The sequence below is a fragment of the Molossus molossus genome, unplaced genomic scaffold (assembly GCF_014108415.1).
Source record: "Molossus molossus isolate mMolMol1 unplaced genomic scaffold, mMolMol1.p scaffold_m16_p_5, whole genome shotgun sequence".
NCBI classification, from domain to species: Eukaryota; Metazoa; Chordata; class Mammalia; order Chiroptera; family Molossidae; genus Molossus; species Molossus molossus.
Genome location: NW_023425388.1, coordinates 60,657,301 through 60,679,328, shown reverse-complemented (window position 1 = coordinate 60,679,328; position 22,028 = coordinate 60,657,301). Strand labels below are relative to the sequence as shown.

Below are 22,028 nucleotides of genomic sequence, written 5' to 3'. Positions count from 1 at the left end.
AGTCGTTCCATCTTTGTAAGCTGCAACGTGTATTATTTTGGAACAGAGGAAGGCAAAGTGGTAGCCAGCTAAAGGAGGAGAAGCAAAGGTCCCACAGAGCTAAGCGTTGCCATAGAAACACGTTAGTTTGGTTCCTGCGTGGTCCGGTGCGGTAGGTGGAGAAAGGAAAGCCGGACAGGAGGACATCCCCCTGCTTCAGGTACTCCAGATTTGATTCGCCAGCCCAGCAGTACGGCGAACGCAGACTCTCGGACACCAGCCTGGACGAGAAAGGCCGGTAGTACGAAGGGAGGAGCTCTTCTCTTTACCTTCTCCCCTCCCCTCCCCCTTCCTCCTTCCTCCTCCTCCTCTTCCTTTTTTTAAAAAAAATATATAATTTGATTCTTTAGAGAGAGAGGAAGGGAGAGAAAGATATAAACATCGATGTGAAGAGAGAAACATCGACCAGCTGCCTCCTGCACGCCCAGCACTGGGGAGCCCACACCCCCGGCATGCGCCCCAACCGGGAATGGAACCGGGACCTCTCAGTCCATGGGACGGCGCTCAGTCCACTGAGTCACACCGCCTGGGCCTCTTTCTACTCCTCCTTCTCTTTCCAGACATGACTTAAGTTCTTACCTCCATCCTTTGTTTTGTCCAGGAGGGTAAGGAGGACTGTCCTGAAAAGGCCCTATTCTTTTTAAGGAAAACTCATTCAGCTGTTAGGCAAACTGTCGGCGCGCAGCACCGTGCCCACGTATTTTCAGTAATTACCTGTAGAGATTAGTGTACTGTGTATAGAAATGTATGTGTGTCATTGTAGATCATTGTGTCAGTCAGTGTTGCCCAGGAAGGGCAGAGTTTGCAGAGTTGAAGAGAATTTAGTAAAGTGTCTGCTTACAAAGGTGTAGGCAAGAGTGAAAGAAACTACAAGGGATACTGCAGTCTCCAGGCACATGAGGAAGTTACCTGAGCTCCCAAAAGAGAGCAATATGGAGAGGACTGCCTGATAGGAGCCATAGCCTTTGATGGAGAGACATAGCCAACAGTGGTGATCTGGAAGGGAGGGAGCTTGGGGGAATAAACGCGGAACCTTACAGTCCTATACTTTGGATCTCTTTTGCAATTTCCCTTTGATGCACTCCATGTGGATCAGTCTCCCGGGCACAGGAAATGGTGGAAACTGGATTTTTGCAGATACCTAGCAAAGTGGCACCGATTTAAACTGCTACCCGATGGGCCCTGGCCGGTTTGGCTCAGCGGTTGGAGCGTCGGCCTGCGTTCCGGAGAGACCCGGGTTCGTTCCCGCTAAGGGCACTTACTTCGGTTGCAGTTGCAGTTTGTCCCCGGCCCTGGTTGGTCGTGCAGGTGGCAGCCACTCGATGTGTCCCTTCACGTCGATGTCTCTCTCTCTCTCTCTCCCTTCCTCTCTCTCCCTCCCGCTCTATCTGTACAAAAAATGGAAAAATATCCTCGGGTGAGGATAAAAAAATAAATAAATAAACTGCTACCTGATAGGACTTTACGAGATGAGAGCCATGAGAGCAAGAAAAAGTACCAGACAGATCTGGAGAGGAACAAAGTGGGGCAGATCATGAAGTCCTTATGGACAAAATGAAGAATTTTAGTTTTTGTCCTAAGGTAATGGGAAACCATTGATGGGTACTAAAGAGAGACATGATCTGATTTTCAATTTTCCAGGATGAAGAGGTGAGGGTAAGAGTTCAAATAGAAACAATAGCATATGCAAAGATCCTTACTTGGAAACATGATTCCATGTATCAATCATTTTGACCAAGAACTGCAAGGCAAACAAAAGCTTTATTTGGGGGTCTTTTTTGGGAATTGCAGTCCCAGGAGAGACAGATTTGGGGTAGAAACTCCAACTGTGTTCCAAACGGGAAAGGAACAGAGTTTGTAAAGACAGAAAAAAGGGGTCTTCTAAAGGGATTACACAAGTTGCTTTGAAAGAGCTGTGACTGTCCAGCCGATGTGGCTCAGTGGTTGAGCTTCGACCCATGCACCAAGAGGTCACCGGTTCAATTCCTGGTTGGGTCAGGACACATGCCCAGGTTGTGGGGCCGATCCCCAGTGGGGGGCAAGCAGGGGGCAACCATTCGATGTTCTCTCTCATCCATGTTTCTCTCTCTTTCTCCCTCTCACTTTCTCTCTCTCTAAAATCAATAAAGGGAAAAAAATATGTCATTCAGTACTCAAACTAATCTCAATATTTTCCCATTTTAGATCACTTCATATTTGTGAGATTATAAATGTACCTTGGAAGTTAACAAAACTCACGTAAGAAGAATGGAAGAGTATGTTCAAAATTTTAATTTATTTTGTGTGTGTGAATTTATTTAAATTGTTCTTTATGTTAAATTTCTGTGTATTTTTTAATCTATTGCTCTGTAACAAATTACCCCAAAACATAGCTACTTAAAATATAAACATTTATTATTTCACATAGTTTCTATGGGTCAGGAATTTGGGAGCAGCTTAGCTGGATAGTTCTAGCTTGGGATTTCTCAAAAGTTTGAAGTTGGCCAAAGCTGCAGTCATCTGAAGACTTGACTGAGACTGGAGGGCCCACTTCCAAGATATCTCATGCATAGAGCTGGTATGTTGATATTGGATATTGGCAAGAGTCCTTAGTTCCTCGCCCTCATGAACCTATCCACAGGGCTGCTTCAGTATCCTCATGAAAAGGCAGCCGGTTTCCCACAGAGTAAGAGATATGAGAGAGTAAGGGAGAAGCTGCAATGCCTTTTAAATTTTTTATTATTGTTGATTTTAGAGAAAAATATCAGTTTGTTGTTTCACTTATTTATGCATTCATTGGTTGATTCTTGTAAGTGCCCTGACCAAGGATCGAACCTGCAACCTTGGCATATTGGGATGACGCTCTAACCAACTGAGCTATCCGGCCAGGGCCTGCAATCTCCTTTATCACCTAGCTGTGGAACCCACAATATCCTTTTAGTTACACAGGTTAGTTAGTTCTGTTCAATGTGTTGGAGACTACAAAAAGACATGAAAGTGAGAATCATATGGGCCACCTTATAAACGGGCTACCATATTCTGTTTTTTACTAGTCATGTGACACTTTTGGTTAGTAGCACCTAAAGATATTGCTAGAAAGAAAAGTTAATTTTGGCTTAAATTCTAATTGGTGAAGCATAGTCAAATTGCATGGATTACATAACTTAGTTAAACAGCAAAGTTGCTTGCTTATGGTTGGTTAAAATGTCACTGAGGTATTTATCAGAATCACATGCAAATTCCTACTTTTGTTCTTTATGTTGGTGATATTATATATTACACTATGGACTTCACAGGAGCCAGTCTACATGCTGCCTGTGCTTTTGAGTTTAAGTAATTTTTAAACATTTGGTGGCTGACTTATTTTTTCTTTATTCTTTCTGTAGAGACTATCCTGAAGCCTCAAATCTTTCTCTAAAATCTTGGCATTCTGAAGTGACATTGTCAGTGACAGGCGAACCACCTAGTGTTGTAGAAGAAGAAACAGCCAAAGAAACAGACATAGAAATCATCCCAGAAGTCATAGAGCCACTCTCCATTTTAGATGTGCTGAGGATCTCCGCGGTTCTGGAGGATACCACAGACCAGCTCTCTATTCTAAACTACATCATGCCAGTTCAATGTGAAAGAAGAGAGAGCTACAACATGGTATATATGCTCACTCTTATTTAATTTCTCTTTTTTTCATTTTATTTCTCTATCATTTACAGTAACTATGTCATTAAATTTAACATGGGACGTAGCATCTCTATCTCAAATAAGGGCTATAATAATTACCTGAAATATGGACTCTCAGTTGATGGAATGAAATAGCCATATCTCAAGGTACATTACCGGTCAGAATGTTCTTTTCTTTAATATGCTGGCATTATTTAAAAAACCTGTAGTTAAATCAGGCCCTGGCCAGTTTTGCTCCGTGGTTAGAGCATTGGCCCTTGGACCAGAGAGACCTGGGTTCGGTTCCCGCTAAGGGCACGTATGTCGGTTGCAGTTTGTCCCCAGCCCTGTTGGGGTCGTGTGGGTGGCAACTAGTTGATGTGTCTCTCTCACATGGATGTTTCTCTCTCTCTCTCTCTCTCTTCCTCCCTCTCTCCCTCCTGCTCTATCTGAAGATAAATGCAAAAATGTCCTCTGGTGAGGATAACAAAAACAAAACACAACAAAAGAAAACAAAAAACCTATAGTTAAATCAGTGTAAATACAGTATGTGCACTGAGGTCCAACAAATTACTGACTTGTCTCATTTATATTTCTCAGCTGCTAAAAGCTAACTGCTGGACCCTCTAAACATTGCTTTAATCTAAAACAACTTTGTTGCATTGCAGAATATGTTGCAATATACCTTTATGAATATCCACCACATCATTGTGTCAGCCATTACATTTTTAGAGATGTTACAGACTACTCAAAGCACTTATTGGTAGTATGCAAGAGCTTTATAAATGATTAAACTATTGTTAATTTTAATAACTTAGGTTGTAGATATAAAATAAAAATTTTAAATACAAATACATATTTATTGGTAGCTGGCGACTGGTGGAGAAAGCGGCAGCCATCCCAGCGGAGGTGATGACGGGAAGGTCTCAGGGAGTCAGGACCATCAGGAGCACCTCACCTCTTGGTGCCACGGGGATCATCACTCAAGGTCCCCCAGGCGGCTGCGCGGAACCATGGCTGTGCTAGTCCTGCTCATGTACTTGGTGGCGGGTGTTTTAGGGAATGAGTTTAGTATATTAAGATCACCAGAGTCTGTTGTTTTCCGCAATGGGAATTGGTCTATACCAGGAGAGCGAATCCCAGACGTGACTGCATTAGCCATGGGCTTCTCTGTGAAAGAAGACCTTTCTTGGCCAGGACTTGCTGTGGGTAATCTATTCCATCGTCCTTGGGCTACTGTTATGGTGGTGGTGAAGGGAGTGGACAAACTCGCTATACCCCTAGGCAGTGTTATTTCCTACCCTTTGGAGAATGCAGTTCCTATTAGTCTTGACAGTGTTGCAAATTCCATTCACTCCTTATTTTCTAAAGAAACTCCTGTAGTTTTGCAGTTGGCTCCCAGTGAGGAAAGAGTATATATGATGGGGAAGGCAAACTCAGTTTTTGAAGATCTTTCAGTAACCTTTCAACAGCTCCACAATCGCCTGTTTCAAGAAAACTCTGTTCTTAATTCCCTTCCCCTCAATTCTCTGAGTAGTAACAATGAAGTTGATCTGCTCTTTCTTTCTGAACTGCAAGTTCTGCGTGATATTTCAAGTTTGTTGTCTCGACATAAACATATAGCCAAGGATCATTCCCCTGATTTATATTCACTGGAGCTGACAGGTTTGGATGAAATTGGGAAACATTATGGAGAAGAATCTGAACAATTCAGAGATGCTTCTAAGGTCCTTGTTGACGCTCTGCAAAAGTTTGCAGATGACATGTATAGTCTTTATGGTGGGAATGCAGTGGTGGAGCTAGTGACTGTCAGATCCTACGACACATCACTTGTGAGGAAAACAAGGACCATCCTTGAGACAAAACAAGAGAAGAACCCACCAAGTCCCTATAACTTTGCATATAAGTATAATTTTGAGTATCCAGTGGTTTTCAACATGGTTCTTTGGATAATGATCGCCTTGGCCTTGGCTGTGATTGTCACCTCTTACAATATTTGGAACATGGATCCTGGATATGATAGCATCATTTATAGGATGACAAACCAGAAGATTCGAATGGATTGAATTTTCCTTCCACCAAAATTAGAAAAGGTTTTAGACATTATCTGTTTTGTGAAAATAGTTTAGTATCATTTAAAGTAGACAGTATTCTTTAAATTTAAAAAAAAAAAAGCAATTTCTCTATTTTATGTGTACCTGTGAAGTTGTTTTAGAGTAAAGTATGGTGTTGACATGAATTGATTTGTGTGATAGATTCCATAACATGCTCAAATACTGTAACCATTAATTGTAATTTCATTCCATTTAGCATTTGAAAATAATGTACTGAAATAAATGTAAAACATTTATACTAGTTTGTGTTATTTATGTTGAAAAAATGCACTGAATTTATTAGAGAAACTTATGAATGCTTAACTTCCTTATGGGATAGGTGAAACTTATATTTGGGTTGTTATGTACTAGGAATCATTGTAAATGTCTTAATTTGATATAAATATCTCTGAGACAAGGGAAAGATTTTTAACTTTAGAGCAGCCTGAAATTATGAAAGTGCATACACAGTTGCTTAGATTTGGAACTGCATCTGAGTGATGGAAGATAGCTATTTTTTAACCTCTTCTGAAAGCTTGGTGATCCGGATGGTCTACTGTGGATATTAAAAATACTGCATTGGCCCTGGCCAGTTTGGCTCGGCGATTAGAGTGTCGGCCTGAGGTCCAGAGAGACCTGGGTTCGGTTTCCTCTAAGGGCACGTACCTTGGTTGCGGTTCGTCCCCAGCCCTGGTTGGGTCGTGCAGGAGGCAGCCACTCCATGTGTCCCTTTCACGTCGATGTTTCTCTCTCTCTCTCTTCCTCTCTTTCCCTCCCACTCTATCTGAACAAAAAATGGAAAAATGTTCTCAGATGGGGATAAAAAAAAAATACGTTGATCTAAGAAGAAACAAGCTTTGTGGAGTTGTAAATGCTCATAATTATACACACAAAAACATATTTAAGGGAACATCTTGGGACATGAATATACAAATGTTTTTTTAATTTGCTGTGGCCGTTGAGGCTTGGTTGGTTGGAGTGTCCTCCCATACACCGAAAGGTCTTGGGTTCGATTCCCAGTCAGGGCACATACCTGAGTTGCGGATTTGATCCCTGGTAGGGTATGTGCAAGAGGCAGTCAATCAATATTTTTTTCCCACCTCAATGTTTCTCCCATCTGTGTTCCTCTCTCTGTTCCTCTCTCTTTCTCTCCCTTACTTTCTCTAAAATCAATAAAAAAGCATATCCTCGGGTAAGGATTAAAAAAATAAACATCTTAAAAAATATTTTTATTTCAATAACTTTGTCCTCTGTGTAAGTTACTGTGGTTTGTGTCATTACAGAATATTAAGTGTAAGTAGATGTACTTTTCACATGGAAGTGGACCAATGTCTATAAGGAGTGACAAATAGCCTGGCCAGTGTGGCTCAATAGTGGTTGAGCATCGACCCATGCACCAAGAAGTTGCTGGTTCGATTCCCAGTCGGGGTACATGCCCAGGTTGTGAGCCCAATCCCCAGTTGGGCATGCAGGAGGTGGCCAATCAATGTTCTCTCTCATCGATGTTTCTATCTCTCCATCTCTCTTCCTCTCTCTCTAAAAATCAATATATTAAGACAAATTTTTTTAAAAAGGGGTTACAAAGTTAATGATTTCAAACAAAAAAGAAGCCAAATACATTTTTATTAAGTTTAGCAAAATTACATTATGTAATTTGTACATAATCTTTGTTTTTTTTGTTTTGTTTTTTATCCTCACCCAAGGACATTTTTCCATTCCTTGTTTAGGTAGAGTAGGAGGGAGAGAGAGAGAGAGAAACATGGATGTGAAAGGGACACATCAAGTGGCTGCCACCCGCACGACTGACCAGGGCCGGGGACAAACTGCAACCGACGTACGTGCCCTTAGCGGGAACCGAACCCTGGTCTCTCTGGACTGCAGGCCGACGCTCTAACCGCTGAGCCAAACCGGCCAGGGCTTTGTTTTTTGTTTGTACAGAATATATTATTGTCTCTGATTCTATGACAAATGGAAATTACTACAGCCCTGGCCAGGCAGCTCAGTTGGTTACTGTGTCGTCCCAATACCCCAAGGTTACAGGTTCAGTCCCTGATCAGGGCACATATAAGGAGCAACCAATGAATGCATAAATAAGTGGAAAACAAATTATATTTCTCTTTCTCTCTTTTCCTTCCTCCTTACTTCCCTCCCTCTCCCTCTCTCTTTCTCTCTCTAAAATCAAGAAATACAAAAACAAAACAAACAAAAAAATTGCTACATAAATGAGAGTGTAAATTGCTATGTCTAACAGAAAAGAACTCCATCTAGGGGAGAATCCTTCCTGCTTCCAAGCTTCTAGTGGTTGCCGGCAGTCATTTCCTTTGCAACCACAGCAGTCCAATCACATAGTGTTCTCCCTGTCTGTGTTCACATCACCTCCATGCATAAAAAAAAAGTTCATATTTATTGTGACTAGATAAAGTTTCTTTTAATTGTGCCTTATAATTTTAAAATTATTATTTTTTAAAATATGTTTTTATTGATTTTTAGAGAGAAACATTAATGAGAGAGAGACATTAATTGACTGCCTCCTGTACGTCCCCAATGAGGGTTGAATCCGTAACCCGGGCATGTGCCCTGACCAGGAAGCAAACCCCAACCTCTTAGTCCATGGGTGAACACTCAACCACAGAGCCACACTGGCTGAGCTCATTTAAAAATTATATGTATAGCCCTGGCGGGTTCAATTCAGCGATTAGAGCCTCGGCCCGTGGACCGGAGAGTCCCGGGTTCGGTTCCCACTAAGGGCACGTGCCTCGGTTGCAGTTTGTCCTCGGCCCTGGTTGGGGTCGTGTGGGTGGCAGCCACTCAGTGTGTCTCTCTCACATCAATGTTTCTCTCTCTCTCTCCCTCCCTCCCTATCTAAAGATAAATGCAAAAAAATGTCCTCGGATGAGGATAAAAAAAAATATTATATGTATAATCTGGGTCTGTAAATCTTTTATTTTATTTTATTTTTTTATCCTCACTCGAGGACATATTTCCATTTTTTGTTCAGGTAGAGTGGGAGGGGGAGAGAGGAACAGAGAAAGAGAGAGAAACATCGATGTGAAAGGAACGCCACCGCACAACTGACCAGAGCCGGGGACAAACTGCAACCGAGGTACATGCCCTTATCGGGAACCGAACCCGGGTCTCTCAGGACCGCAAGCCCACGCTTTAACCGCTGAGCCAAACCGGCCAGGGCTGTAAACCTTTTTTAAAAGTACGCCCTGGCTATTTTGGGTCAGCAGTTAGAGCGTCGGCCTGCGGTCCAGAGAGACCTGGGTTCGGTTCCCCGCTAAGGGCATGTACCTTGGTTGCAGTTTGTCCCCGGCCCTGATTGGGTCGTGCGGGTGGCAGCTACTCGATGTATCCCTTTCACTTCCTCTCTCTTCCTCTATCTCCTTCCCACTCTATCTGAACAAAAAATGAAAAAAATGTTCTCAGGTGAGGATTAAAAAAAAAAGTTCATATAAGATTTTAATAGAACACTGGATTTGGAGTCAGGAGACCTTTGCAGTTTAGTTGTGCTATGAACAATTCATTTCACTTTCTTGGTCTTAGTTTTCTCATCTGTAAAATGTGATGGGAATTTTAACTAAATGATCTATATATTCCCTTCCAATGCTAACATTCTATGAGTTTGGGGGTAATTTTAAAATGACCTTAATGGAGCCTAGCCGGTGTGGCTCAGTAGTTGAACGTCAACCCATGCACCAAGAGGTCGCCAGTTCAATTCCTGGTCAGGGCACACACCCAGGTTGTGGGCCAAATCCCCAGTGGGGGTCATGCAGGAGGTGCAATCGATGTTCTCTCTCATTGATGTTTCTGTCTCCCTCTCCCTCTCTCTCTAAAATCAATAAAGAAAAAAAATTTTTTAATGACCTTTATGGATATTACAGATATTTTACAACAAATTAATTTCCTTATCAATTTATGAATGGCAGAGATTGGAAACCCAAGAACTAAGCTTTTCAATGCATTTAAAATAATATTCTAACAAATTAAGATAATTAACAAACAATACAGAAGAGACTAGTGGTTCCTTCCTACTTATTGTCTTCTTCAGTAAGAATAAAAAAGAGAAGATATTCAGCTAACAACATGAAGTCTTATTATACTTATCGATGATACTGTCAGGCATTTAAAAAAAAAAAAAAAAAAAAAACATGAGAATTTGCCATCATAGAAATTCAAAGAAGAATGAAAACCCCAAATAAACAGTATTCAGCAGCAGTCACCACTACAATAAATAAAAGAACAATGTTTTTGGGCTGTTTTATTTTGATTAAAGATAGTGATCTTCACCCACAAAATTTTCTGACTTAATAGAGGTTCTGCTTATGATTTTATAGAAGTGTACATAATAAAAGCTTGCACTTTTATTTTGATTAACAGGAGCTTAAAAACCTCTTCTGCAATGCAAGTTCCATAATTTAAAAAAATTATGAATCTCAAAATAATATTTTGTTTTTACTTCACAGGACTATATTTGTTCAATTTTAAGAATTTTGCTGTGCCATTACCCCATATGGCATAGGGTATACATTTTAAAACCTTAACATGTATGTGGCTTTTTTTTTCTCCAAAGTCTTCACATTGTTTGGCCTTATAACAAGGTTAATTAGCATTATCCCTTTTTTATTTTATTTTTTCCTTTTTAAAAAAATTTTTTTTTTATTCAGATAGAGTGGGAGGGGGAGAGAGAGAAATATCGACGTGAAAGGGCCACATCGAGTGGCCGCCACCCACACGACCCAACCAGGGCACTGAGGTACATGCCCTTAGTGGGAACCGAACCCGGGTCTCTCCAGACCACAGGCCAACGCTCTCACCGCTGAGCCAAACCAGCCAGGGTGCATTAACTCTTTTTTTACAGCCATTTTTATAGCTAAAGATGTCTCCAAGTAGATTTTCATTTGTTAGAATCATGGAATGGAATGATAAAACTATACTAATATATACCAGGCTCCATCAGAAGTGGGAGTAATGGTCCTAACTTTGGAAAGAGACTGACCCCTCACAGGAAATACTGTTTTTCTTATCTTTTCCCTTAGAGTCTAATTCCTCATCTTGTACATAATGTATACCACATAAAAATCCTGTTTAGTGACTGGACTACATAGAACATTTAGCTAGTTCCTTAAAGTTCTCTTCTAAAAATTCATATTTCTACTAATCAATTTTGACACGTTTGCCTCCTTTTTCAGGTGCCTAAGCATAAAGGTAGAGGGAAAATGATTAGGGCAATCAGAAAAACAGCTTCCTAGGCCGTACATTTCTCCTTTCTTTCCCAGACAAAAACCTAAAATAATAACCATCCGTATACTGCAGGTTTTCCTTATGTGCAGATAAGTTTCAGTTTAATTGCTGCAATTCTATGATTTCTATTCTCTTTGTAGTCAGCAATTTTAATTTAAAGGAATATTTTAAAAGTTGATTCTTATTTAAGGCAGCAGTTTGTTTTGTCCTTGCCTACAAATGTTTTCCTCAGATCTGAATCTCTGCTTATTGTTTACATAAAGAAGAATGTTGTTGAGTCTGTATTTATTAACCTTTTAAGGGTAGTTTTCGTTTTTGTTTTTTAACATTTCTGGGCTAGCTGAAATTTTGCTAAATAAGACATAGACTTTATGTATCAAAATGCAGATAAACCTTCTGTGCATAGAATCAGCACAAGAATTGAAGTAATCATAACAAGTGCAGGACTCGCATAGTTATGTGCACTGTTCTAAGTGCTTTATGTATATTCATTTATTTTACCCTCAAATAACTCTATGAGGGCAAATACTATTCTTAGACCTATTTACCAATGGAAAAATGGAGGCCTAGGGATGTTAAATAGTCGCCTAAAGTCAATAGTTTGGTAAGTGGTAGAGCTGGAATTCAAACAAGAAAATCTTGTTTCAGAGTACATGTGTATAATCACTTTGTTATATGGCTTTTCCATAGCTCAAGATTTTAGCCATAGATTAAATAGGAATAATGAAAAGATATATGGTATTCCTATGGTAATGATTACCCTATAGTACTCAAGTTTGTATCTAAAAAAATTTTTGGCTTTTCACCACATGGCCTTTGAAATATATACCACTAAATATATTATCAACTTCTGCTCTTTGGTATGAGTTCATTCTTTATATTTCAAATTCACATATGTTTGCTTTGGCCAGTGTGGCTCAGTTGATTGGAGCATCATCCAGGACACTGAAAGTTTGTGGATTCGATTACCCCATCGGGGCACATACCCAGGTTTTGGGTTTGATCTCCGATCAGGGTACATACAGGAGGCAACCAACTGATGATTCTCTTTCACATCAATATCACCCCCACCTCTCTAAAATCAGTAAAAATATATCCTTGGGTGAGAGTAAAGAAAAAAATTCATATATGTTCAATGAACATTTGAGTCTCTACAATACCCTAGGCATTGTTCTAAGTAATGGAATTATAAAGATGGCCACATTTATTTAATATCCAATCTTACACCAAAAATAATTTGAGGTGAACCAAGATCTTTAAGACACTTTCACTTCTCTCAGAATTTGCAATTAACTAAGATATTTATATAAATAATTACAATATGGTAAGTGATTGCTAATAGAGATATTTCATGAAGAGCTTTACCTTTGGTAAAGTTTACCAGGTGATAAGTTGGGAATGTTTTCTAAAGGTAGGAAGATGTACACAGCAGGACATATGGTTTGGTGTAGCTGAAGAAAAGGGTAATTTTCTTCTGGAACAGAGTGCAAGGGGGAGAAAAGGAGGTTAAAAATGTAGGCAGAGGCCCTTGTATAGCTTAGTTTCTTTACTCTTTTAAAATCTGTTTTACATAAAACATCATTTATTGTTTTTAGAAGAAAAACAATGAAGTGAATTTAGAAGAAAACCTGGAAAAACTTCCAGCAGTCCCAAGAACCTCGAAAATATTGCCTAAAGAAGAGCCCAAGTTGCCAGACATCAAACGAGGCCAATTTGCCAATGAATTTAACAAAATGCAAGATCTTGCCCTCAAAAAACCTACAAGGCAGGCCATAATTACTACAGAGACACTGAAAAAAATTCAGATTGATAGGTAAGAAAGGAGAGCGTATTTGGAAACGTAAGAGTGTATTCATAGATGGATAAAGAATGGGTGCAAAGGTGAATAACTACTCTCTTCTCTCATAGATGGGTCCTAATATCCAAAGTGACTGCTGATGGTAGGATTAGCTAAAGACTGCCTGGAGAAAGTGTGGTACATTTGAAAATATAAGAGCTTTAGGATCTTGAGAAAGTATTGAACTTTTGCTTGCAAAATTTTTTAATGTTTGCAAAAAAATTTTTTAGACTAATTACTGCAATCACATGCTTTATTGAATAAGTTTTATCAATCTTAAATGTAATTATTGTGCCTTCATATCAAAATAACTATTTAGAATTCACATTATCACTTAGGTCATTGATAGTCTAACGCAGTGATTTTCGACCAGTTTACCAGGGCACACTGGTGAGCTGCAAGGATTTTTATGCAATACCTGACTTTTTAGTCAGGGACACTGAACTCTTTTCCCTTAGATTGTCAAATTAACAACAACAAAAAAGAAATGACAACAGCCAATACAACCATAGCCATCAAGTGTGAATGATCAGAATTATACATTTTTTTTTGTCAGATCGGTAAAAGTATAATATATTTTTTGATGTGCTGCAGAATTTTAGCAATCAGTTTATGTGTGCCTGGAGATGAAAAAGGTTGAAAATCGCTGCTCTAACATAATTATACAGTAGTTTTTCTTATTTCCCCAATATCATACATTTCCATTTCTTGATTTTAAATTAACATATGTACAATTCCTTTTTCTTTTCCCGTGGAGTTACTGTACTTGACATTTTGTGTATTATTCCTATTGCATCTCTGGGCATTTTCCCTCTTCCCAATTCTTCTTCTTTTTTTAATCTTTATTGTTGAATGTATTACAGATGTTCCTCATTTTCCCCCCACTGACCCCCTCCTCCCTACTTCTGCCCCTGTCCCGCCTTTTCCCACACTGTAGTCTGTGTCCATTGGTTATGCAAATAAGTTCTTTGGTTTATTTCTTCCCACCCCCCCAACCCCTTTCCCTTTGAGGTTTGTCAGTCTAGCAACCAATTTGTACTTCTTAATCCCTTCACCTTCTTCACCCATTCCCCCAACCCCCCTCCCATCTGACAACCAACAAAATGTTCTCTGTATCTACATGAATGTTTCTGTTCTGCTTGTTCATTTCATTTGTAGATTCCATTGTCGATAGATATGTATTCATTGCCATTTTGTTTGTTCATATATTTTATCTTTTTCTTCAGAAAGACCCTTCATCATTTCATATAATAACAGTTTGGTAGTGATGAACTCCTTTAGCTTTTCCTTGTCTGGGAAAGTCTTTTTTTTTTTTATCCTCACCCAAGGACATTTTTTTGATATTTTGTTCAGATAGAGTGGGAGGGAGGGAGAGAGAGAGAGAGAGAGAGAGAGAGAGAGAGAGAGAGAAACATCGACGTGAAAGGAACACATACAGTGGTCACCACCCACACGACCCAACCGGGGCCGGGGACAAACTGCAACGAAGGTACGTGCCCTTAGTGGGAACCGACCCCGGGTCTCTCCAGACCGCAGGCTGACACTCTAGCCGCTGAGCCAAACCGGCCAGGGCTGGGAAAGTCTTTATATGGCCATCAATTCTAAATGACAGCTTTGCAGGATAGAGTAATCTTGGTTGTAGGTTCTTGTTTTTCATCACTCTGAATATTTCTTGCCACTCCCTTCTGGCCTGCAAAGTTTCTTTTGAGAAATCAGCTGACAACCTTATGGAAACTCCTTTGTAGGTAACTAACTGCTTTTCTCTTGTTGCTTTTAAGATTCTCTCTTTGTCTTGAATCTTTTGCATTTTGATGATGATATGTCTCGGTGTGGGCCTCTTGGGGTTCATCTTGTTTGGGAGACTCTGTGCTTCCTGGACTTGTATGTCTGTTTCCTTCCCCAAGTTAGGGAAGTTTTCTTCCATTATTGTTTCAAAGAGGTTTTCGATTTCTTGTTCTCTCTTTTCTCCTTCTGGCACCCCCAAGATGCGAATATTGGCATGCTTGAAGTTGTCCCAGAGGCTCCTTACACTATCCTCATTTTTTTTTTGGCTTCTTTTTTCTTTTTGCTGTTCTGATTTGCTGTTTTTTGCTTCCTTATATTCCAAATCGATGGTTTGCTTCTTGGCTTTACCTACTCTACTATTGAATCTGTGTAAATTATTCTTTATTTCAGTTAGTGCCTCCTTCATTTCTGACTGTGCATCCTTCATTTCTGACTGGTCCTTTTTAATGCTCACTGAGGTTCTCACTAAGTTCATTGAACATCCTTATAAGCAGGATTTTGAACTCAGCATCTGTTAGGTTGCTTATCTCCATTTCACTTAGTTCTTTTCCTGAGGTTTTGTTCTATTCTTTCATTTGGGACCTGTTTCGTTGTCTCTTCATTTTGGCTGCCTCCCTGTGTTTGTTTCTATGCATTACTTAATGAGAGGTATGGGGCTAGCTGAGACCAGATGCTGCTTATTTGAAAGAATTTAGGAAAACCTGAAGCAGGATCCAAGACAGGCCAATCCTATGGTTAAGCAACTGGCAACAGCTTGGGTGGGCCTGAAAGTTGGGTGGGGCAGGACATCAAGAAATCACCAGGGCGAGGCAAACAGTATGAGCCAGGTTGCTGGAGTCCCAGATATGGCTTCTGTCTCCCGCCCCAGGAAAGGGCTCACTAAAGGAACAAAGGCCTCTGACAGCACATTTGTCCCGGAGAAAGCCCCCTCTCCAGCCCTCGCTCCAGTGCCAAACAGCTCAGTTCTTCCCTGTATGTCTCTGGTACCCCTCAAGCTGCCTCCCCTCTGAGCTTAGAGGGAGAGAGTCCGATAAGTTCACGCGCGGGCCCTTTAAGGAGCTGCCTGGGACTCCAGCCACCTCAGCCTCCCTGAGCCTCAGTTCCTGCTGGTTTTTCCAGCCAGAAGTTATGGGGATTCTCTTCCTGGCACTGGAACCCTGAGGCGCCTGGACGGGGACCCTGGTGTGGGACGGGGACCCCTCAGTCCTCAGGGAGGACCTTCCCAGCCAAGGTGTCTCCTGATTTTTATCCGCCACACGTGGGTGTGGGACCAGCCCGTCCACCTCCGCCCCTCCTACCAGTCTCGATGTGGCTGCTGCTTTAATTCCGTAGTTGTAGGACTTCCATTCAGCTTGATTTCAGGCAGTTTTGAATGATGGTTGTTCTGTAGTTTAGTTGTAACTTTGATGTGGTTGTGGGAGGACGTGGTACTGCGTTTACCTACGCCACCATCTTCTGTTTGAAATTTTTTTTTTTTTCACCCGAGGACATTTTTCCGTTTTTTTGTTCAGACAGAGTAGGGGGGAGGGAGAGGAAGAGAGAGAAAGAGAGAAACATCGATGTGAAAGGGACACATCGAGTGGTTGCCACCCACACAACCCAACCAGGGCCGGGGACAAACTGCAACCGAGGTACGCGCCCCTAGCGGGAACCAAACCCCGGTCTCTCTGGACCGCAGGCCGATGCTCTAACCGCTGAGCCAAATCGACCAGGGCTGTTTGCAAAATTTTTAAATGTTTTTATTGATTTTTTAGAGGGAGAGAGAGGAAGGGAGAGAGAGAGAAATATCTAAGATACATCTCTCAGTTGCGTCCTGCACATCCCCCACTGGGGATCAAGCCTGCAACCTGGGCATATGCCCTGACCAGGAATCAAACCGGGACCTCTAAGTCCATGGGATGATGCTCAATCCACTGAGCCACACTGGTCAGGCATGTTTGCAATTTTTAAAAATGAGAATGATAGCAACTTTGCAACATTAGTGTGAGGATTAGAAATAAGGCTTCAGTCTAGTGCCTGGCACAAATTGGTAGCTATTGTTATGCTTTATCCATTTTTTGTAATCCTCACTTGAGGATTTTTTTTTCCATTTATTTTCAGACAGAGTGTGAAGGAGGGAGAGAGAGAGAGAGAGAAACATTGATGTGAGAGAGACACATCAATTGGTTGCCTCCCACATGACCCTGACCAGGGCCAGAGACTGCACCGCAATCGAGGTACATGCCCTTGACCAGAATCGAACCAGAGAGTCTTTGGTCCGAAAGCCCACACTGTAACTGCTGAGCCAAAACGGCCAGGGCGTGATGCTTTATCAGTTAATAACAGACAGACATAATCAGAATATCCAAATTTCAGCTGTTTTAACCCTGGTGGGTTTTATTTTTCTTTATTGATTTTGGAGAGAGAGGACGGAAGAGGGAGAGAGAGACAGAAACACAGCTGAGAGAGAACATTGACTGTCTGCCTCCTGCAGCTCACCAGTGGGGATTGGGCCCACAACCTGGGCATGTCCCCTGACCAGGAATTAAACTGGTGACCTCTTGGTGCATGCATTGACACTCAACCACTGAGCCACACCGGCTGGGCAATCCTGATGGGTTTTTTTGTTTGTTTTTTGAGTTTTTTAATCCTTACTCGAGGATATTTTTCCATTTTTCTCAGATAGAGTGGGGAGAGGGAGAGGGACAGAGAGAAATATCTATGTGAGAGAGAGACATCGACTGGTTGCCTCCTGCATGACCCTGACCATGGCCAGGGTCAAAATGCACCTGAGGTACATGCCATTGACTGGAATCGAACCCACGACTCTTTGGTCTGTGGGCTGATGCACTAACCACTGAGCAACCGGCCAGGGCAATCTTCATGGTTTTTTAAAGGCAGTCTCAATTTCCTTTCTCATGATTCAGTTTTTTGTTGTCAGCTGATTTGCTGACAAAAAAAAGCCTGTTAAGTTTGAAAGAGGGTATAACAGACCTGGCTGGTTTGGCTCAGCAGTTAGAGCGTTGGCCTGCAGTCCAGAGACCTGGGTTCGGTTCCTGCTAAGGTCATATACTTCGGTTGCAGTTTGTCCCTGGCCCTGGTTGGGTTGTGCAGGTGGCAACCACTCAGTGTGTCCCTTTCACGTCGATGTTTCTCTCTCTCTCTCTCTCTCTCTCTCTCTCTCTCTCTCTCTCTCTCTCTCTCTCCTTATGTCTCCCTCCCACTCCATCTGAACAAAAAACGAAAAAATGTCTTTGGGTGAGGATAAAAAAAAAAGAGGGTATAACATAATAAGAAGGATTTTTGGTAAATGAGAGCTTATAGTAATTACCTAGTCCACTAGCCAAATCCAGCTTGTAGTCTGTTTCTGAAAATAAATTTCACCCTTTATCTCAAACTAGTTATGTGATTTGGGCAAATCATTTAACCTTTCTGAGCCTGGGTTTACTGGTCTCTAAAATGTGAGGGTTTTATTAGCTCTTTCTTTTTTTAAAATTTAAAATAATTTAACTTTTTCAAAATTATGAACTATTTAACAAATGAAGAAAAAATGTAAAGAATAAAATAATGGCCCTTGCCAGTTTGGCTCAGCAGTTAGAGTGTTGGCCCGAGGACCAGAGGGATCTGGGTTCAGTTCCCGATAAGGGCAGGTACCTCAGTTGCAGTTTGTCCCGGGCCCCAGTTGGCGTTGTGTGGATGGCAACCAGTTAGTGTGTCTCTCTCCCATCAATGTTTCTCTCTCTCTCTCCCTCCTTGTCTCCCTCCACTCAATCTGAAGATAAATGTAAAAATGTCCTCAGGTGAGGATTTAAAAAATAAAATAATGAATACTTATCTTTGCAACTACCAAATCTTAACATTTTACTATGGTTGCTTTAGATCTTTCTATTTTTTAAAATAAAATAACTTTAAAATAAAATAACTTTAGCCTGGCAAGTGTGGCTTAGTAGATTGAGCATGGTCCCATGGACTGAGAGGTCTTGGTTCAATTTCCCATCAGGGTATATGCCCAGGTTTCAGGCTTAATCCCCAGGAAGGGGCATGCAGGAAGCTGCTGATCAATGTATCTCTCTCACATTGATGTTTCTCTCTCTTTCTTCCTCTTTCTCTCTAAAAAAAGCAATAAAAACATTAAAAAACAAAACAAAAACTTCAGATACAATTGAAGCCTCTGATCGCTTACTCTTCTCCCAAAGGTAAATTCTCTTCTAGTTAGAGCATCATTCTATTATACCGAAGTTTCAGGTTTGGTCTGAAGTCAGCAGGGCACATGCAAGAGGCAACCAATGAATGCATGAATGAGTGGGGCAGCAGAGAGATGTTCTTTGTTTCTCTCTCAAATAAAAAAAAAAAAGTAAACCCATTATATATAGTTTTACCTGTTATATATATATATTATCATACTGTACATTCAATGTTTCTCAGCCGATGGTATGTAAACATTTTCAGGATAAGAAAATTCTCTTTTGCTCTGGCTGGTGTCGCTCAGTGGACAGAGCATCAGCCTGGGGACCAAAAGGTCACAGGTTCGATTCCCAGTCAAGGGCACATACCTAGGTTGCAAGTTCCATCCTCGGCCCCAGGATAGCAACCAATCAATGTGTCTCTCTCACATTTCTCTCTCTCTCTCTCTCTCTCTCTCTCTCTCTCTCTCTCTCTCTCTCCTCTCTCCCTCTTTCTCTCTCTCTCTCACTTCTTCCCTCCCTCCCTCCCCTTCCACTCTATCTAAAAATCATTGGAAAAATATCCTCAGGTGAGGATTAACAACAACAACAAAACACCCCAACCTTTTATTTCTAGTATTCTAAGAGTTTTCGTTGTTTGTATATAAATAAGTGTATGTTGAACTTTGCCAAGTGCCTTTCTGCATTTATTGCAATGATCATATGGTTTTTCTCCTTTTGCCTATATTAATGTGATGAGTTCTTTAATAGATTTTCTAATACTCAACTACTCTGGCATTTCAGAAATAATTCCAACTTAGTTATGATGTTCCTTCTGGGTCTCAACTTGTGTGACTTCTGTAGTTCTTTGTGAGTGTAGGGAAATATGTTTCTTACTAAGTTATGTTTTGTTTTGTTTTCCCTCCTCACAGGCAGTTTCTCAGTGATGTGATTACAGACACCATGCAGGAGTTGCAAACTTCAGGCACTTTCACCGATCTCCTGAAGTCTCTGAGCAAAGAGAGGGAACACAAAATGCATTTCTATCATATCATTGCCAGGTCAGAGTAATACTAGGTTTGTTTTCTTTGTTGTATTTTACAGTGCTCTAAAACTTTTACCAGAAAGCTGTGATTTCTAAAACAAATAAAAGTTGTGCTTCCCAGGGAAGATAACTAGAAGTCAGAAATTTAGGTTCTATTCCTAGTTTTTCTGGGACAATAATTCAGATTTCTAGACTTCAGTTATCTGTATGTAGAGTATATTAAGAATATGCCCGGCTGGTGTGGCTCAGTGGTTGAGTGTCGACCCATGCACCAAAAGGTTGCCAGTTAGATTCCTGGTCAGGGCACATGCCCAGGTTGTGGACCCAATCCCCACTGAGGGGCATGCAGGAGGCAGCCAATTGATGTTCTCTCTCATCAATGTTTCTGTCTCTCTATCCCTCCCCCTTGTTCTCTCTCTGAAAATTAATAAAGAAAAAATTTATTTTTATCCTCATCAGAGGATATTTTTCCATTTTTTGTTCAGAGAGAGTGGGAGGGAGAGAGAGGAAGAGAGAGAGAGAGAGAGAGAGAGAGAGAGAAACATCGACGTGAAAGGGATACATTGAGTGGCTGCCTCCCGCACGGCCCTGACCCAACCAGGGCCGGGGACAAACTGCAACCAAGGTACGCGCCCTTAGCGGGAACCAAACCCAGTCTCTCTGGACCGCAGGCCAATGCTCTAACTGCTGAGCCAAACTGGCCAGGGCAACAAAAAAATTTTAAAAAATATTTTACGAAAAAAAAGAAGAATATTCTTCCTATCTCACAGTAATCTTTCTTAAGACTGAGTTCAATGAAAATTCCTGAACAGTAACGAGTGACAATAAAAAGCATGCCAAGAGAAGTTTCTATTCCAGAGACTTTCAACTAATTCCAAAGATTTTCATGCTTTAAGATATTTAACTCAATCAAAATGCGTTGGGACCAAATTAAATTCTCTTTATATGAACCCTGAGTACTCAGAATGAGAAAGTGTTGATTTTGTCCACATAGGTGGAATTGTTTTTCCTTGAATTATTACTCTTCCTTTGTACCTTAGTGTTGGTAATAAATTCCATACTAGAGTTATTATGAAGATCAGATTCATTTATACATGTAAAGCATTTCGGATAGTTCCTGGTGCATAGTAAGTGCCTAACAACAATATAGCTACTATTATAAACTTAACATTTATTGTTGGCAAGGAAGCAAGAAAATGAGCAGTTGTGTACATTGCTGGTGGGAGAATAATTTGATATAACTTTTTGAAAAGTGATTTATCTATGAAGATGAAAATATATACCTAATTTTAATTTTATAGTATTCACTATTTCATATGTACTGTTCCATAATTTATATAACCATTCCTTGAGTGTGAACATTGAGCTGCTTTCCAAATGTTTGCTGTAACAAATAATGTGCCAGAATACATCTTTGTACATCAGCAAATGTCTGAATCTGTTATTATTCCATAGGGTTGAATCACTATATGTAGAATTATAGAATCAAAGAGAGAGTATATAGTTTAATAGATGATATTATGAAGCTGTTAAAAGTATTGCTTACAGCCCGGCTGGTGTGGTTCAGTGGTTGAGCATCCACCCGTGCACCAAGAGGTCACCAGTTTGATTCCCGGCCAGGGCACATGCCCAGGTTAAGGGCCAAATCCCCAGTGGGGGATGTGCAGAAGGCCACCAACTGATGTTCTCTCATTGATGTTTCTATCTCTCTCCCTCTCCCTTCCTCTCTCTCTAAAATCAATAAAGAAAAAAAATTTAAAAATATTGCTTACAAATTTGTAATAGCATGTGGAAAATATTTGTTACAGTTTTAGTAGAAAAAGAAAGGCTAGAAATATTATAGTGTCACATCTGTATAATAAAACTAACAAAATAATGTATAGAAAATGAGAACTGGAAATAAATATACCAATGTGTTAACATATAGGTGTTTTTTCAAAAATCTTTTTTTTTTCTAAATTTTTATTTTTATTGGATTTTTAGAGAGAGCAAGTGGGGGAGGGAGAGAAAGAAAGATTGATTCATTGTTCCATTTATTAATGTGTTCACTGGTTGACTCTTGTATGTGCCCTGATCAGGAATCAAACCCACATCCATATCAGGATGACACTAACCAACAGCTACCCAGTCAGGGCCGAAAGATATTTCTTTTTAAGTGTGTGTGTGTGTGTGTGTGTGTGTGTGTGTGTGTGTGATATGTTTTTATT

The 22,028-nt window shown here is 40.6% G+C and overlaps 1 protein-coding gene across 3 annotated transcripts in view; it reads left to right on the top strand.

Moving 5' to 3' along the window:
* The first annotated feature begins 98 nt into the window (after nt 1–98).
* IQCG (IQ motif containing G) overlaps nt 99–22,028 on the top strand; it is a 51,391-nt gene continuing 29,461 nt past the window's right edge. Inside the window, exons 1-5 of one of the 3 annotated variants that reach the window (XM_036242308.1) lie at nt 99–277; nt 2,224–2,294; nt 3,405–3,666; nt 12,608–12,825; nt 19,709–19,837. In XM_036242308.1, coding sequence (XP_036098201.1) covers nt 2,287–2,294; nt 3,405–3,666; nt 12,608–12,825; nt 19,709–19,837 — 617 coding nt within the window. In that variant the 5' untranslated portion in view covers nt 99–277; nt 2,224–2,286. Of the gene's footprint in view, nt 278–2,223; nt 2,295–3,404; nt 3,667–4,544; nt 6,026–12,607; nt 12,826–19,708; nt 19,838–22,028 lie in introns of those variants that run through there. The other 2 variants (XM_036242305.1, XM_036242306.1) reach the window with 2 other exon arrangements.